Source organism: Strix aluco, chromosome 1 (assembly GCF_031877795.1).
Source record: "Strix aluco isolate bStrAlu1 chromosome 1, bStrAlu1.hap1, whole genome shotgun sequence".
NCBI lineage: Eukaryota > Metazoa > Chordata > Aves > Strigiformes > Strigidae > Strix > Strix aluco.
Genome location: NC_133931.1, coordinates 23,733,637 through 23,752,535, shown reverse-complemented (window position 1 = coordinate 23,752,535; position 18,899 = coordinate 23,733,637). Strand labels below are relative to the sequence as shown.

At 40.0% G+C, this 18,899-nt stretch overlaps 1 protein-coding gene across 11 annotated transcripts in view; it reads left to right on the top strand.

Moving 5' to 3' along the window:
• VPS13B (vacuolar protein sorting 13 homolog B) overlaps nt 1–18,899 on the top strand; it is a 491,427-nt gene that overhangs the window by 461,903 nt on the left and 10,625 nt on the right. For 10 of the 11 annotated variants that reach the window (XM_074815029.1, XM_074815038.1, XM_074815049.1 and 7 more), the window contains 6 exons: nt 1,328–1,446; nt 2,644–3,467; nt 7,964–8,140; nt 9,067–9,237; nt 15,871–16,047; nt 18,500–18,602. In XM_074815029.1, the coding sequence (XP_074671130.1) occupies nt 1,328–1,446; nt 2,644–3,467; nt 7,964–8,140; nt 9,067–9,237; nt 15,871–16,047; nt 18,500–18,602 (1,571 nt within the window). Of the gene's footprint in view, nt 1–1,327; nt 1,447–2,374; nt 2,475–2,643; nt 3,468–7,963; nt 8,141–9,066; nt 9,238–15,870; nt 16,048–18,499; nt 18,603–18,899 lie in introns of those variants that run through there. The other variant, XM_074815102.1, reaches the window with a different exon arrangement.

Genomic DNA, 18,899 nt, shown 5'->3' with positions numbered 1-18,899 from the left:
AGGGTTTTTTAGAATAATGACAGTGTACTGAAAATTTCGTAAATGTTCTGTTTTCTCTAATTCCATCATGCAGGATTGCAAATCTTTCGGATAAGCAAAGGATTAAAATTGACATATCAAAATTAGACATTCTTTTATATGTAATTTTCAGAAGAATAAGACATAACTTGGTGAACAAAATTTAATTGTCTGTGCAAGGTTATTATAAATAGGGTAACAAGAATTAGTTGAAGTGCTGATCCTACTAAACTTTCAAGTGCTTTCTCTTCTGCTGACTTGCTAACAAGCAGGAAAGATTCTTCAAGACAAACAACTGTTTATTTTACCTGTGCTAGCCCGTTATCTTTGTGTTATTCCTGAGTTTGCATTCCTTTAAATTATAGCTTCTGTCATTACAATCTAGTAAACAATTGTGTTGATAGTAGTCCCTCACGAAAACAGAAGCCAGCTTGCTGTAACAAGGACTGCTGGGAGTTTTCCAAACCTAAAAAGACGTTAATCTTTCATATTCTGGAAAAACACAAAAATTGCATGGAAATATTACAGAATTAAGCTCCCAAAACAATACATTATTTCTTTAAGTAGAATATTTATTCCTAGGGACAACTTGTTCAGAATGAAAGTTTGCACATCTGTAAGCAAGACACAAACCTGTTACCAAGTTTCCATTTTCATGCGTTTTATGCTTTCCAGTAGACTTTTGTCATTTCTTTGTGGCAGTACCTTTCTTGTGAAGGTGTTCTTACAAAACCAATTCAGATGACTTAAAAATGTGCTCCATGTCGAGTTGTTAAGCAAGTCTGCATGAATCCAAAATGTTACTTATTTTTTAGTCTTCATGTGGTTTGCATCATGCTATCAGCTATTCATCTAACCAGCTCTGAGCTAGGGCATGGCAACATCATGTTAATTTAGGGTTTGTTTTCCAGAGGAGAAGGTGGGATTTTGCAGAGCTCCAGGAATATGCCTTTCTCCTTAATCCAAAATCACAAATTAAAATTTCCTATTTATTCTTTTTTCATATAACCTCCCCCCTCCCCAGCACATCTTGCTTGTTTCTGGAAAAGTTGTTTCTTATTCAGTTATATGCTGTATTCAGTTATACGGTTAAAGGATGAGGTGCAAATTTCATCTTGCTGTACAATACTTCAAGCATCAGAGCCGTTATTTTCTGAAGTATTGAAATCTGTTTCTGTTTTTCCTGAAACAGTATCATGAATCGAGTAAAAGATCTCAACCAGAAGGCATTAATAGGATTAATTCAAATTATGACATTTAAAGTAGTAATTTCAGTAGCATTCCATATGCTTCTAACTCTCTCCGCTAGATTGTGTTCTTAACTGGCTTTGGCTATGTTTATGTGGACATCGCCCATCAGTGTGGAACAATAGTCATAACCTTGGCCCCAGAAGGAAGAGCGGGACCCGTCGAGATCAACCTCAACAGGTATATAAAGCACATAAAAGATGATAAAAAGCATTGCCAAACAGTGCTGAGAGGTCGGTCAGCTTTCTAAGTGTTAACTGTCTTACGAACTTTGGCTTAACTGTTTGTTTTGTTTAATACTGCTGCATGCTCTGTGGCATATGTTTAGAACATATGTTATGCTTTGTATATCACAGTTAAAAAAGGACAATCTAACATCAAAAGTCATGTCACTTTAGGGTAAACACTAGATGTCTGATACAAAAAGAAGTCCTGAGTTGTTCATTAAAAAAGGACATTTTCCATCGTAATTGTTTTTGAGTGTGTTCATCAGTTTAAAATGTATTTAGCCAGGTCCTGCCATCTGTAATCATACAAACTTCCACTAAAATTGGTAGGAAGCTTGATGTGCAAGGGCTGTAGAAATAGTCTTACAGTCAGTAATTAACTGTACTTGATTATAACAATCTTCTTTAGAAGGCTTCCCCACTTCCATAACACACCACAACCTGGTCCTCAGCTCCATTCAAGTGCAATCATAACACTATTTCCAAGATGCAGAATGCCTGGCCTCCAGCAATGCTGTTACAATTAGAGTGGAATTTTTTGTACTGTTTTTATTTGCACTGTAATTACGTATTAATCCCTGAGAAACTGCTCATCAGCAGTGCATAATAGCCGACTTGCTAGTTAAACTTGGCAATGGGCAGTTAACACTGGAGGGGGGGAGGCCCTCAATGCCATCAGTATAAAAATGCTGTGGTGACTTTGTTGGAGGGCACTTGCTGCATGTGATGTGAAATGAAATCCACAATAGTAACCTTCAGTAGTGCTTCCCAGAAAATATTGTAACAACTGAGGCTGTACATGAGTTATCAGAAAATTGTATTTGTTGTCTGTTTTAATATCGCTCTGTTGCAAATCTAATAGGGAATTACTGTGTATATAGACATTCCTGTCCAAACTATCCTGTTGATTGATACAAAAGAAAGAGAAACCTGGTATAGATGTGTAATACCCCATCTCTTAGAAGACGCCCTGAGTGGTACCCACTGTGGTGATTAAGTCTGCCAGATCCCATTAGCATTAACAGGACTTGCACAGTGAGTTTCCCATGTATTATAGAGAACGTCTCTCGTGATGGCTTTTTGCAAAAGCAAGATGCCAGGTGAACTCAAAATACATGAAGTAACAAAACTTCTTTTCCCTCCTGTCTAGAAGTCAAGAGCAGACCTTGTCACTGAAAATGTTCATCAGTCAGTTAAGTCTTGCTGCGTTTGATGATATTACAAACCACAAAGTGTCCTCTGAACTTCTGCGTCTCACAGCAGACAACGTTTTCCTCCGTGTGGCCCCAGCCACCAGTTGCCTGAGACCCCTGTCACAGGAGCTCCAGCGGGATGCCATGGAAGGCCTCCCACAGTTTCATAGTCTCCAAGTGTATTGTGAAGATTTGCAACTGGACAATCAGTTGTACAGCAAATCCAATTTCCATTTTGCAGTCCTGCTGTGCCAAGGAGAGAAAAATGAGACCATGCAGTGGTCCAGAGTGAACAACCTCGTTGTTTGTAACAAAGATTTGGAAAGCTATAAGGAAAACTGCTTTATAAAACTCTGCATTTCTTTTTCTGAGGAAGATAATTTCATGTTTCATGTGAATGACCTCAGTTTTGAGCTCAAACCAGCTAGGCTGTATGTGGAAGACACCTTTGTTTACTACATTAAGACTTTGTTTGATACATATCTTCCAGAAAACAAAGCCACTTGTCAATCCATGAATATTTCAGATACTACCCTGATACTGCCTGAACAAGTGAGAGAGCATGCAAGAGCTTTAGTCAAGCCAGTGAAGTTACGGAAATTAACAATACAACCTGTTAATCTCCTTGTCAGTATTCATGCTTCACTGAAACTGTATATAGCCTCAGATCACACCCCTCTCTCCTTCTCTGTGTTTGAGCGAGGACCCATCTTCACCACTGCCAGACAACTTATCCATGCCTTGGCCATGCATTATGCCGCTGGAGCACTTTTCAGAGCAGGTCAGTACTTTTCCTTAACATGTAACATTTTTATTAGGTACCAGGATCCTGTGATTGTCTCTCAAGCTGAATAACCTAGATGTTAGCCATACAATTATTGTTTTCTTCAGACACTGTTTGATAATGATATTTTCAGACACCTTTCATGTCCTGCCATACAACAGAAGGGAAATAAAATGGCTGAGCAGACACCCGTGAAGATTTGTAAAGTTGTGCTAAACATTAGCCAGCCGCCTGAAGGCTTTACGAAACCCTGAACACAGCATAAAAATGTATTCTAGCTGGCTTAGGTTTTGTCATTTTATATTATAGCACTAGTCAGAATCAACCCACATTCCACACATAAACTCCCCAAAACTATGTTTAATCAAATTATTCAGCATGTTGCTCTGCATTCAGAAGTAAATTATAGCCCTGAATGTTGTTTTGTTGTTAAAACTCCTTTTGGCTGCAGTTTATGATTAGGAATCTGTCTTTCTTCATACAGCCTTCATGCTAAACTAGCACACAGATGTTTGTTGTCCTTTGATCCAAGAACTATGAAGTTTGCTGTTACTAACTTTTTCCCATATAGGATTAATAGGGAGCAATTAGTCTATTAGGTTAGCAGGTACATTCTGTTTCCCATAAATATTAATTTAGAAGTCCTGAAATTTGGTCTCTGATGTGTCTTAGTGTGGAATGGAATTTGTACCTGAGACAGGAGGAAGCTCCTCCAAGATCACCCACAAGTAATGTAATCCACACTGAATCACGGGATTTATTTGCCTGCAATACTAATGGTCAGATTTTCTGAAATCCTGATGCTTCCATTTGTACTGCAAGCACAGCTGCAACCTGATTTCTGTGTGCAGTTTCCAGACTTGTACACATGCGTTTCAGGTATTTATCAATAGAAATAGTGAGATGCTGATCTGGTCTTTCACTGTGTGCATACCTGACTTGCATAGCTAATTATGGCAATTGTGTACACAATTGTGCACCAGAACATTGTGCACCAATTCATTATTTTCTTGCATTATTTTGCTTGCAAAATTTGCAGGTTTTTCTTTTTACTGCTTGTTTGGATTTGTTTTACAGTCAAATCCCATAGTACCAAAGGGGAGATCTAGTTTCTTGCTAATTGAGAGTGAAACTGTGGCCAAACATGGTCCACAGTGTGAATGCTTCTCCCTACAACTGGCTAGGAGTGGTGATACAAGTGGTGATAGACCGCAGCAGGAAATTGGGGTTATACTGGCTTTTCATCCACAGCATCCCACGTGAGGCACATATGCTAGGGATTCCTGAGCCTGGTCTTGGTCTTTCCTCCTGTGCTACCCTGGCAGTGTGCAGCAGTGCACAGGCCACCCCTTGCTCTGGGCTCATGATATAGCTGAAATCAAGTGGTTTAAATATTAAGAAATAAGGTTTGCTTCAGTGGAACTTCTCTTCAGGAAAATACCTAAGCATATACTTAGTTACTATTTAAATCCCACTCAAAGCACTAAAACTAAAATGTATTTTTTGAAAGGGGTTACCATGATTAAAATGGTGAATTGTATTGGTTAATGTTTGCTTGGGCAAAGAAGATGCTTTATTTTGAAGAGTTTGTGACACTTGTCAAAAGGCTGATTGTGTCAACAAATTTGAAAAGGAGGGAAAAAAACAAGCAAAAAGCTTTATATAGTCTGCAAACCCTGAGTCCTTTCCTCACCATTGGGTGAGTTACACTTCTTGGATTGGTCTCTTGTGGAAGAGGACCTCACTCTCCTGCATTTTAACTACATTAATCTACAAAACAATGGTTTGTTTGACCCCTTTCTACTCACCACTGTCCCATGCATAAATCATAGCATCTGCACAAACGGCATTCCCATACAGCTATGCCTTGTGCTCCAAGCGGGACATAGTCTCATTTTGCCCTTAGCTGCGTGCAAGACCATTGCTGCCCTGTGGGAGGGGGCAGGATTTGCCCCAGAGCCTGCTAAAGGGTGTGTGTCAGGCTGCCTCACATGTTGCAAAGGAGCGGCCAGAATCCATGTCTCATAAGCAATGCATGGGGCTGGAGAGCTCTGCTCAGATATGCTGATTAGCATTGCTTGTCTCACATTAGCAAAACTTGCAATGGAAATCTCCCATCCTTTTCTAATTAAGATGGCTTCTATTTAAAAGTTAATAAAATTCTATTTTAAAATATTACTGGTATCAGCCAGATCTAACACTATAGTTGCCTATAAAGAAAATGCAGTGGCTCTCTGCTAATATAGTCATAATTACTTCATATTAGTGAATATAATTACTAAGCATACTTTGGAAAATGGTAATCTGACATGATACTATATTTCTGCAAAATAAAATGCAGCACAGATCTTGTGAATTGAGGGATTATTCCTGATTCATCATTCTCCTATTCCCGACTTACTCCCACGCCTTCCTCCTTGGGTTGGGTGGTCCATGCCGGCAGTGAGGAGCCGTTAGTGTTGCTCTGAGCATTGGCCAAGGAGGGTCACCCTTGCTGCAGTTTGCACATTCCTCCCATGCACTCTCCAAGGGTGATCACGTTCCTTTCAGAGCTTCCCAAAACTGACAGCCCATAGGCCAGGGCCAGACAGAAACACCCCATCCCCAGGATACCAGGCAACCCCTCAGCTTTGTGTTTAACTGGTTTCATTCCTGGTTTTAATCCAGTTTTCATTCACGAACACACTGGCTGGCCAAACAGGTGAGTGGAGTTGGAGTCTGCCGTGTCCTGGCCTGGCAGTGCCTGCTGGGGTGTTGCAGGGCAGCAAGGCATGAAGACACAGTGTTGTGCAGCCCCTTTCCATCACATCACCACCTCAGGGCAAGGAATGCCAAGAATATTTATGAAAAAAAAAAAAAAAAAAAAAAAGGCTGTGAGGGATTATTGCAATGTTATTGATCAGAAAAAGCAGAAAGAGCATTTCTTCCATCTGTACATGCCTCCCCGCCCCTCCAGCTTTTCATCACTTCATACAGTGGCAAGGATAATTTATTAAAAATACTGCAGCAAGGGAGTCGCAGGCCCAGCCTGGAGTGCTGGCTTCCCCTGGTTCCCAGCAGGGAAGGACTGCCAGGGGGGATGCTCCTTTCCAGGGCAGGCACCGTGGGTCCACAGCGCTCATTGCCGCTCTGCTCGTCACGTTGCCAGTAGTACTTGTTTTTTGTTTTCATAGTCCATCCCACTCTCTCCCTTATGTCCACTGTGGTTCCCGTTTTTTATACTACATATACTGGAGTTCTCAACCTGCCAGGGCTGAAATGTGGGACAGATTCAACAAGAATAATAGATTTTCCGGGAGCTTAGAATGATAGCATGAGATTAATTCAATTCATATGAGTAACATTTTCTCTTCTGTTCAGTTTCATGATTCAGCCTTCCACAGGAGTGACTGGGAGGGGTTAAGAGAAAACAAGAAAAGCATCTGGATAGCAGGAGTTTGCAGTGATGAGATGGGAATGAGGAGGGCAGCGCAGATCAAGGGCCCTCGGCGGGAGAGCAGGAGGCCAGTCTGTCCATCTTTCAGTCTTCTGGCCCTGTCATGCCTTGTCACGTTCTGACAGTGCCAGTTGAAACTCATGGTACCAGGGCTCAGAGACCAGGCAGTTCCCATTTAACGTTTATTGCTGTTTCTGAATCGCTCTCTCTGGGCTGCCAAAAAAAAAGTTATGCAGCACTATTTCCCTAATAAATCTGCTGCCAGCCAGCCTGAGAAAGACAAGACCTGCAAACAGCTTTCCAGCAACAGATTGTTGCGCGCTCGGCCATCCAGCAAGCTGCTGGCAACCCTGCGTCTATATAGGAAACCAGATCTGCAGATACCTCTCCTGGGATATGCACAGGGAATACTCCCCTATGAGTAACCTAATCAGCATGTAGATGTCATTGCTGTTTACACAACTGTACTGAGCAGAAGACATTTGTCTGGCTTTCACTGCACTCTGAAAGAAAATGATCAGCTTAGAAGGGTTGGGGTGGATTTAAAATAACTTCTTAAGCACTTGTCAAAAATCTGCATCCCCTTTCCTAACACTCCATCAAGCAATTGACCTGCACACTCCCGTAAAGCAGTACATTGTATCAGTGTAAACTCCCTGTCACAATTCTATCACATAAGGATGTAAAATCACAATGCTGCCTTATAGTGTCTAAAACCAACCCAGCAATCTGAAATTGCAGTCCTGTTCCTCCATAGCTGTGAGGCTTTAGCATCCACCTCCCTAGCACACTTTTAGCAGAAATACGGGAAGCTCCTGAAAGGAAGTCATTCTAAAGTTATTTGTGAGTTTGCCAAAAGGATTTCTTTGATTTACAAAGTATGAAAGATTGCCATTTCTGAATTCATAGTGGATGAGTTATTTCCTGTGTTTTGCTCAAAGGAAGTTCATAATGCGATGAATTCTAGTGTGAAAAAGATAATTAAGGAATAACCTTTTCACAACTGCTGCTTCTGCAGTTTTTGCAGTCGTAACATGTGTCTTGTTCCTCCACACAGGCTGGGTTGTCGGATCATTGGAAATTCTTGGAAGCCCAGCAAGTCTGGTGAGAAGCATAGGGAATGGCATAGCCGATTTCTTTAGGCTCCCCTATGAAGGGCTGACCAGAGGCCCAGGAGCATTTGTCAGTGGAGTTTCCAGAGGAACAACATCATTTGTAAAACACATTTCCAAAGGTAGAGCTTTCACTTTGTTGCTCCAACTACTGCTTTGTTGTCATGTGTTGTTAAAGGATGTGTTAAAGTTTTAAACAATATTGCTTGCAGCTTTGTTTGGCTTGCTGGGCTGCAGCGAAATGCTGGGAGGGTAACAAAGCTCGCATATAACATCTTATGTATTAAACAGATCACCGCTTAACTACAGTGCATAAGAATGTTTGAGAAACTTCAGAATTTTAAACCTCCCAGTGGGAAATGGAGATTGGCTCAGCCAGTATTTCATGTGATAACTGCAGAAATATTAAAGGTGTTCTGTACTTCTGCTAACCATCAGAAATTCTACACTCTGTCGCCTCATCATATTTACTATTTCTTTTTTCTTTAAAAAAAAAAAAAAAAAAAGTAGATACAGTTGTCATAGCTGTGTAAGTAGGTGGATAGGGTTTGACAGCAGGGCTGATCTGGCCTGAGAACAGAAGCAGCTTTTGTTTTGCGAAGTCTGTATAAACAGTGCCATCGCGTGGCTTCGGCCGCCCGGGAGAGACCGCAGCACAGCAGTCCCAGCCCCTCGCTCCTGCTCGGGGCTCCCTCAGGAGACGTCCTCCCGGGCTCCTTCTGTAAATATTTGTTTACCTTTCCATCACTCCCCGCTCCATTTAGGTTAGCCTTACAGAAGTTTGGGAACTGGGGAAGGATGTTCGGATGAGTTACGGTTCCACGGGCCAGGCAAACCTGGTGCAGGCTAATGTAAAAGGCGTGACGTGGACCATAGAAGCAGTGTGGTGATGCTTAACAAATAGTAAAGCATGTTACACATGGGCGACTTTTCAATTGACTTGCTGTTCTGCTCGTAAGCTCGGTATTGCAGTGAGGCATAGAACGTCTCCATGTTTTAAATTAAATCATTTTGATCCAGACCCAAATATATATCTCCATGTATTTAGGTACACTGACGTCAATTACCAATCTGGCAACAAGTCTTGCTCGGAATATGGATAGGCTGTCACTGGATGAGGAGCATTACAACAGACAAGAAGAATGGAGAAGGCAGCTTCCAGAGAGCCTGGGAGAAGGACTGAGACAGGGGCTCTCACGTTTAGGCATTAGCCTTCTAGGTAATGTACTATTAAATATCAAGTTGAGTGATAATACTGATTTCTGATTTGCTCACCAGCCTTTTGTGCGTGAGTTATAATTGCAAATTATGTTTGTTTTGGTGTTTTCTTGTGAAATAGCCTCACAGTATGTATGAGATATTGTTTCTTTTTATCAGGGTTTAGTGACTTCGTATATGTTTTTTGCTGATAAAATAATTGCAGATATAGAACAAGTTTGCACTCTCTTTGTGAAATAGCATTTTTATTGGTACATGATGTATATCTGAGAAGAAAAGAATAATTCTGCATTGGGCAGGGTGACTTGTAACTAAGTCAGCACAAAAACGTCATCACACTCATGTTTACTTTCCAGTGAGTTTTAGGAATGCCTTCTGAACCTGCTTGTTTTTGCTGCACTGTAGGTATCGGGGATTCTTGGTTTTGTTTGAAAACCACTTGAACTTAGTGCAGATGTTAAGTAAGCTTTGATGAGGAATTCTGCTTTTACAAAGAGACCCAGATCATCCTGATTCAGTGTAATTGTATTCGTCAAGCAGCCAAGTGGTTTGGTTAGAAGTGAAGATTACTCTGGCCATTTCAAAATAATACCTAAAAATTTGAAAACTAACCCGCACTGGAAAAAACCTCTGTGAGAAGTCTTGCAGTAAGGGGCTGGATTTTCTAGGTTATTTCTCCTTGTCACACAGCAGAGGAATGCAGAACTGTATTGTTTGGCAGAGTTCCTCTGTACGTATTAAAGAGTATGAATCCCTTAGAGATCAAAGTGACCAAAAGCAGTCCAGTGCAAAAGGTTAGAAGAGCTGAAGCTTGAAAGGATTTGTCCTCTTTCCTAATCTTCAGTAGTGTACACAACTCCTAAATTTGCAACCGCAACCCTGAAAGCCCCAAAGAGGAAGTGGTAAAAATGTTACAAGTTTGGGTTAAGTTACTGGAAATTATTTTAAGCAATAACATTAGATGATGTGAGCACTGTCATTTGATAATGCCTGTAAACCAGCAAGCAAGTGTCCTGGGAGAAATGTGCATAAAGGAGAAATTTCATGTATTAGTAGCTACTATCCCAATAGTAAGCTGTTACTGTTGTTGCAAATCAAAGGCAGTTCGGAGCTTTTATTTTTCCTTCTCGTTTTATTGGGCTAAGGGCAGTCAGGTTGAGTAGCTGAATGAAAGATTATACTTTTAGAAGCACTGTGTCAGCCTGGTATATATGTGCTGGTGAAATGGTTTGGTGATCTTGCTTCAGTTATTAATAAGACAGCGAGATAATGTGGTGGCTATCCCCTTCATTGACACACCAGACCCCTTCAGAGCAAAACCCATCAGCAGTACAGCCTGAAGTAAAGAGCAAAACTTTGTAGCTTTGGCTGTAACAAGACAAAGTTTCTGCTGTTCAGGAAAGCTGGGAACTCGTAACGTGCGTGCACAAATACGCTGTGCCTGCACCTCCCTGCGCACAAGGCTTCTGTTGTTTGCAGGACTACGCCCGAGTTAAAAACAAAACTGAAAAAGAGTTAAAATTTCAGTGTCCCTGATTTCCTAAGAAATCAGACTTCATGTTAGAAACTTAGAGCTTCATATAAGCATTAAAACATATTAGCTCCTTAGCAAGCCAGGATCTTGTTCTTACTCACACTGTTACTATTTGGAGTTTCCTCTCTGCTAAATACCTCTGTTGTAGCAGTGGAGGCAACAAAGCACCCAGATAAATAGCTACAGTTACTGTGTAGCTGGACTTGACAAGTATGGGACCTCTCACTAAGGGAGGAATTGGAAATAGTCGCTGAATTTGTATCAGGCATTATTTTTTTTATTTAAACCTGATTTTTAAAAAGCATGTTTTCTCTGTATACAGAGCAGCATTCATGTAAATTGTGTCAAGACCTAAATTATGAATAGAGTTATATGTCAGTCTTTACAAAGGTGTCAGAAAGCTGTTTCTGTTCTAACCACTTAGTTTAAATATTGTGGCTTCCCCAAAAAAGCAGTCATAGTTGAAGGAGAGGTATCACTGTGCTGCTTTCTTTCACCAGCATGTTCAGAGTAAACATGAACAAGCTTACTCTAAAAACACTTCCAGGTTCTTGATACATAACAAAATGAAGCGGAGCTGCTGTTATTTTCCTTCACAAGAATGAAGTTCAGATAAGCGCAGGAATGCAGAGAGCAAGACCCTTCGAAGCCATCATTTCTATGGCTTTCTAATTGTAAAATTGAGAAGTGTGAAAAAGATTTCTAGGATAGTCACAGTACTATCGTGTTTGTAAAAGTCACCTGACTCATGCCAGCTTACAAGAATTGCAAATGCAGATTTTGTGCCTAGGCACAGGCATGTAAGAGCCCTCAAGTACACTGATACATCTATGCAGAAAGAAGAGTTGCATTTCTGATTTTTCTGAAAATCTGGCTCATGGTGGCCTTGATTCAGCTAAGCACTTAAGCATGTGCTTAAGAGCTTTGCTGAATCAGGGCCAAAATCATGTACTTACTCTTGTCTCCTCCTCAGTGCAAGTTGTTCCCTGTGGTACATTCTTAAGTGCTTTGTCCTGTCTCATTTTAAATGACTCAAGCACTGTCAGGGTGTTGTTTGATTTGATTGTTATCTTTGGCTGGCTGTGGTCTTCTTTTCTAGTTTGGGGGAGACTTCTGGGTCATTGTAGTAACATTTGTGTGTGAAAAGAAGCAAAAACTTATGATAGGTGTGTTTTTTCTTTTATATGAGTAGACAAAAATGCAGTGAAATTGCATTTAAAATATTTAGATGATCGACACTCCCCACCAAGGAACTATCTTTTGCATTTTGCATGACAGGGTCAAGCTTAAAATAATAATTTACAATCGTGTAAGAGAGAATATGGAAACTATAGACTTTATTTTCAACTACTGGTCCTAGTGAAAAATATATTGAAGTAGCTCCCTTTGGGAAGTTGAGCACGTCTGAATAACCGAAAAGCTGACAACTATTAGGAAAGCAATTTTTCGCAATGGCAAAAGTGCTCGACATTTCAGTTACTCCTTCCTGCTTTTGGAGAAAGTGAATTGGTAGTAATACTGACTGACAGTGTAACTATGCTGCTAGAGAAGTTAAAGCCTGGATTTCAGAAGCTCAAATTTTTGTTATTAAGTGTGGTGGTTGTTGTTCTTGCTGTGCAGCTATCACTGAATCGAAGTCCCTCTATGTTTGCCTGTCTACAAGCACAATACCAAGAACCAGTGCTAATCCTGAAGGGGTGTGCTATTCCACACACTAATTTCTGTAAAAGTATTAATGCACACCAACAGGTGCTCTTTGCTTTTAGCTGTATTTTTATGTCATGTTTGCTGTGATGAGACTAGGCTTCAGCTGTATTTTTGGTGTGAAACACTTGCGACAATCCTGAAGGACAACAGAGAAAAGAAAAGGAAGCCAAATGGTTTCGGCTTGACTAGCTTCCAGCCTCATGGCAAAGCATGGCCAGTTTCTCCTGGTGGGGGTTTTTTTCCAATTATTTCTTGATCCGAAAGAGTTTGTCACAAGCAACCCGAGCTTTGCTAAGTTCTGTAAGCCGTGCTGCGTTCACCAAACATTGTCAGTCTGTATATGAACCAGTTGCTGCCTGTAATCACATTCTTCGTGGAGTAATACAGTGATGTACTCTGAACTATCTGAATTTTGTAGTTATCAAAGTATCTTTTTTATGGTTACTGAGCAACATGTATTAACCAGAGTGCACCCCAGCTGATGTTTAGCAGATGTTACGGTGTTGCTGGAACCTCTTTGGTCCAGTAATGGAAGAATATGTTTTTGTTTTGTTGCTTTGGTGTTTAATTTTATTGAGGTTTTCTTTATACATACATAATCTGTGTGTACATATGTGGACATGCATATAAAATTGAATGCCTAGGGTGAGGAAGGAGAGAAAAATGGAGAATGGTTTCACTTTAAAGAAAAAATAATAATGGGCAAGAAACATTGCAGAGAAGGGACGGTGACAGCGGGAGGACACTGTAACTGTCTGTAGACTGTGAGAATGAGTGGGAAGGGAATGAGAGTGCTCTGCTTCCCTGGTACCTTACTGAAATCTGGGGGAAAAGACCTTCTGTTTTAAGCCCATCCAGCATGGTACTCTTGCCACTAACTTCACGTTAGAAAGAAAGGAGCCACATGGACACAGGGAACATCTGCTTCACATAGTTTCTGGTGCTAGGAGATGCCATGAACCTTACGTGTGTGACACAATTATCTCACTGCTGCTGGGTTTTGAGGTTGCTCAGCCTTTGACCGATTTTTTTCCCCTTTGCCCACGCATGATGCATACAGGAAAGCTGCTGAACAGCTCGTGCTTCCCTGTGCAAGGGTGGTAGGACCAGCCACTCCTTAATGAAAGGAGTAAGGTTATAGTTTATTATGTGATTTGTGGGCATGACCACAGCACGTGAATGAGTTATGTCAGTGAGTTGCAATTTGAGATAAGACATTACAAAGGGAGAGCAGAGAGGGAAGAGGAGATCATTGGTTATATTTTTTGCAGTTAGAAAGACGGGACTTGCAAAAGGATTTGATGTATGGAATGGCTTCATGGACAAGTTTGGAGCATGCATAAAATGGCAGAATAACAGCAAGCGTGGAAGTACTAAACAACTGGCTAATTAAGCTATATATTATTTGGTGTACTATATAAATAATCTTATATAACACAGTCACAGCAGTTTCCATGCTGTTTCCTTGTCCTCTGGGCCTAATTCCAACCGAGAAGTGCCTGGAGCATACCAGGTTCTTTGGAGTAGGCTCTTATTTATTATTACCTTGTAACATTGCTCAAGTGTATTGCAGTAAATAATTTACTAGTGCTAGGACTTAGATGGATTACATTTAATAAGGCAATAACTTCTGTTCTGAAAGTGCAGATGCTGTGGATGACCTCAATAGATAGGGTGAAGGAGGTCACAGGGTAATGTAATACTGTAACTTAGCAGAACACCAAGTATTGTTTTATGCCTTCACATGCATCACAATTTTACAAAAGAAAAGACTGGACGAACAATCCCAATTGTATGATGGGGTGTTGGGGTATTATTTTAGTCAAGCAGCAGGAGCAGCTGGTAAGTAGTAATGAAACAGATTTCAATTGAAAATTGTATCATTTCCATGGCATGGCATGAAGGAAGCTTCATGGCCTTTGTGGTACAAAGGGTGAACCTTCAGCTGCACACTCAACTTCAGTGAGTGAGCTCAATAAAAGCTGGGTATCACATTAAAAATAGACCAGCATTTTCTGGGGAAATACTATACATTTATCAGTAAAGGATACACATACAGAAGTTGGAAGTAATCTCTCTAAGAGGAGAGGGAGGCATTTATGGGGGATGCAAGTTTCATGAATTGCTGATAGGTAGTATCCCAGGGACAAGGATCTAGGAAAGTGTGTGCTGCTTCTCATACTCATCTTTTCTTTGGACAGAATACCAGTGTACAATATTAGTTCTTGTTGTTTAAAGTCAGCAACTTCTCCATTTATCCAGTAACAGTAACTAAAACCATCTGAAAACTGGGTAGCAGCTAGCTGACTAGTGCATGTCATGCTGGTAAACACATGGGGCCAAATACCTCAGCTGTGATTGTCCGAATCTGTGGAATTATGTCTGGATTTGCTTCCACATACGAAACAGAATCTTCAAAGATGTCTGGGTTGCAGTAAAAATGCCTGGTTACCAAGGTGATCATTGGTCCTACTCCTTAAAAAATTGTTTTATCTTGATATTTGCAACTGAAGGTGCAAACCGAGAGCTAGCCAAGGAGCCTGCAGACTTGCTTTTCACTGAGCAAAGAACCTCGGATTAGGCAGACCGTTTTCAAACTGATGTCACTTTGTCCAGTCCTTGTACTCTTAGCGATTTCCAAATAGCTTATCTATCAAAATTACAATAACTAGAGACATGTCTGTGGTTAAGTGGCTAGAGTAAACTCAAGATCAAAGAAATGTACCACCTCACATACCTGTTTACATTTAGGAAGATTTAAGTTGGAGTTCTCTGTTGATACTAAAAGCTGGGAAGGTCACTGTGTCACTTGTAAAAGTTTGACCCATGCACATTAAAGTAAAATATGATCGTTTTCACAAAAAAGTAACAAAAAGTCTCAAAGTCTAATTCTGCTAATCTTAGTAATAAATCAAAAGTTGCATTAGCTTATGAACATTTCTGGCAGTGGAAGAGGATATAAAAATGATCTATTGAATACAGGCAGTTTTTATTCTCATGAAGTCAATCTCAGGCTTACGTGAAAATCTCATTTCCATAGCAGCTCGAGTCTTCTAAAACTGGCGGATTTTATTCCAAGCCCAACATTTTCAGAATTGCTACACAGAATGAACTAAATTAAACTAATTCAGCAAAAACATTTAGCAGAAGTAGTTGAAAGATGGAAACATACTGTCAAGTTAAGTGATCAGAATGTTTAAAAAAGTGAAATACATTAAAAAAAAAGGAGTCAAGATTTAACTTAAATTGAAGCTAAGGTATTATGCTAAATGGCTGTATAAGAAGGGTGGGGTACGGTTTGTAATCCAAGCAACATTCAGGTCCAGTAGTAAGATTCCCTCTTATTCTGGGGTATTAATCTTCACTAATTACTGGGGACTCTTGTTTTTCCAGGTGCAATTGCTGGGATTGTCGATCAGCCAATGCAGAATTTTCAGCGAGTATCTGAGGCCCAAGCTTCAGCCGGGCGTAAAGCCAGAGGGGTCATCTCGGGTGTGGGGAAAGGAATCATGGGCGTCTTCACAAAGCCCATCGGAGGTGCAGCTGAGCTCGTCTCCCAAACAGGTTACGGTGAGTTTCTTTATTTCCAACATCCCCATTTAACTTATAAAATGCTCTTCAGATACAACCTGCTGTGTCTTACTTATTTGGTTCAGTAGCTGTGACTTAGAGAAAGATTTAGAAATGCCATCGCTGAATCATTACAAATGTTGTGCTGGTTTTCTTAAAAGCCATCAAGTTGTGCTTCTCTCTTGTGTTACCGATCCGCATTGAACTGCCACAGAAACACAGAATGCAGAAAGCATGAAGTAATTCTTGGAATACAGTAGAATTAGTTACAGAAACATATGTGCTTACAAAAGAGTTTTTGACATAAAAGTATTAGAGCAACTCTATATCTAATTAGAGTGTTATTTTGAGATTGCTTTGTTATGGCAAGGAAAGAGTTGTGCTATTTCTACACAAACAGAGAGTTATGCTCGTGGGAGAAAGAACTGAGTTATGTAGTGGGAGCATCCCCTTTAAACTAGAGAGTTGTGAGAAGACAGTCCCAATTTTGGATACACAGGTAACCTTTTAACAACCAGAGGTGGGTTTTCCAGCTAGACTGAGCACTTAGTGGCAGTGGCAGTCCTTTCAGGCTGATGTGAATACTTCTGGACAGCCAAATACTGTAAAAGATAAAAATAAAATACTGAAATACACTAATTTTTTTGCTTCCAGTATCAATAAATCAAAACTGTTTGTCTGGATATTTAAAAGAGGCGGGGGGAGGGAGAGTCAGGGAAGAAGAGCAGGGAGACCTGTTGGTACAAGGACAATGTGTCAATAATTTTGCTTCACTAATTAACCCGGACAAAACTTGAAGATGTAAGCCTTTAATCGCTAGCAATATTTATGTTTGTGATGTGTTGATTAGAATATGAGTTGTTCTCCTAGGGCTTAAGTATAGGGTATTGCTTCCATGCTTCCCATTGCATTCAGAACTCATTCCTTGAGGCAATCTATTTAAAGAAATAATGAAACAAGTATTACAATTCTTTCAAATTATCTTGTTTGTATGAGTGTAAATAATAACCCTTCTCCTGAACTGTGCATCCCATAGGTGTAAAACCCATATCGGTAAAATCAGAAAATTTTGTCTATTGTCAGCTGCCTGTGTGTTGTTTTTGCTGCCCATGGCATTATTCTTTCTAGATTTAATTCCACTGCAGTCTTTATCAAGAAACTTGTAACAGTAGAGGGACAATTTTCATTGCAGATATGGTGTACAAGACATCATGTTTTCCATGAGCATGTGACAAAAAGAGTTAGCCAGGAAAAAACATAAAAACTGTATCAATAATAGCTGACAGTGCGTGAGAGGAAAACACACAAGAGTTCAAGTAACTCTTACCCACAACTGGATTGGAAGTGGGACCGTGCCCCTTGGGGGGGACCGAGGGGTGGGGGACCACACAGAAATAAACACATGTTCTCTCTTTCTCCATCTGTAAATAACATTTTCACTCACATAATGCTGAGAACCTCGGTAAGCCAACTGTTACAACTGGGATGCTGCTTTTAAGTATTACCATCAACATGTGTGCTAAAAATTAAAGGGGTTTTTTTCAGCGCTGATGTTTTGTTTAAATTATTATCCATTGTGTAAAAAGGAATCTAAGTTATTGACACCCTTATGCAAAAATGCTTTTTGCTTCAATGGAATGCTTAATTAGACAAAAGAAAATTTGTTTATTTAAAGAGTAACTTTGCACTAAAACGTATAACACTAGTGCTTGCTGTGTAACCTACTTCCCGTCTGTCTTGGAAAAATTTTTTAAACTACTTAATTTGTGAATTTTTTTGCAACCCACTCATTCTTTCTAGTGACCATACTCCATCTTTAAAAATTCACAAGCCAACTGAAAGCATACATACTGTATCATCTTCAGCTTTGGATATTCTATTTAGAAACCTGTTTAACTGTTTCTTGTAGTCTCCATTCTTTGCTGGCACTAAGAAGAATTCACAATAAACCAGATGCCCCGGAGATCTCATAAACGTATATGGATCTGTGTTTAACAGCTGGATTAAGTAACTGAACATTTAAATACAGTATCTAGGCAAACTTGCCTTCTAATTTGTACCAATCATGACATGTATATGGAAGTATTTTAATATTAAGCACGAAAGTTAACAATGGTCTTGATTTTTTCTACAGAAATCCTAAGTGATGTGAATCTGAAATGATGGCTCTCGGGAGCATTATGTTTCTCTTGATTGCAAGTGTATGGCTGATTTTTAGAACACGCAGTGGGTTGGTTTTTTTTGTTTCTTGCTAATGCAAGATCACCGGGGTTAAGTGCACAAGTCTTGCATTATAATATTTAATGAATTATCTTGACTACAACTTCCAAAGATGTGACATCATTTTGGATCTGCACTATTTTATGAACTGCTCTAAACAGATGACATCACTACAGCATGTAACTGTTTTGTAGAAAACAACTACTAAAAAACTTAAATTCTCTTACCACAGGTATTTTGCATGGAGCTGGACTTTCTCAGCTTCCCAAGCAGCGCTCTCATCCAAATGATCAACATGTTGAGCAGGCTCCAAATAGCCACGTCAAATATGTCTGGTAAAATTATTTAGACACTTGCTCATTTTTACATCCACATTGTTTATTAATAGGTTCTGGCCTGTGGTCAAGTTAACAGGCTGCTTCCCTAGGAAAGGCTGAGTTATGGCAGTTTGTTTAGGAACACTAAACACAAAGGTAGTGCATAGAAACCCAATCTGCAAATGATGGGCTGCTGATCTGCTTCCAGCTTTGGAACTACAGAGCTGATTTTTATTTAATGGCATTCAGTGAGTTCTTACTTATTTATCATTGCACTGAGCCCAAAAAAAATTCTGCACATCTCCAGAAACAGCT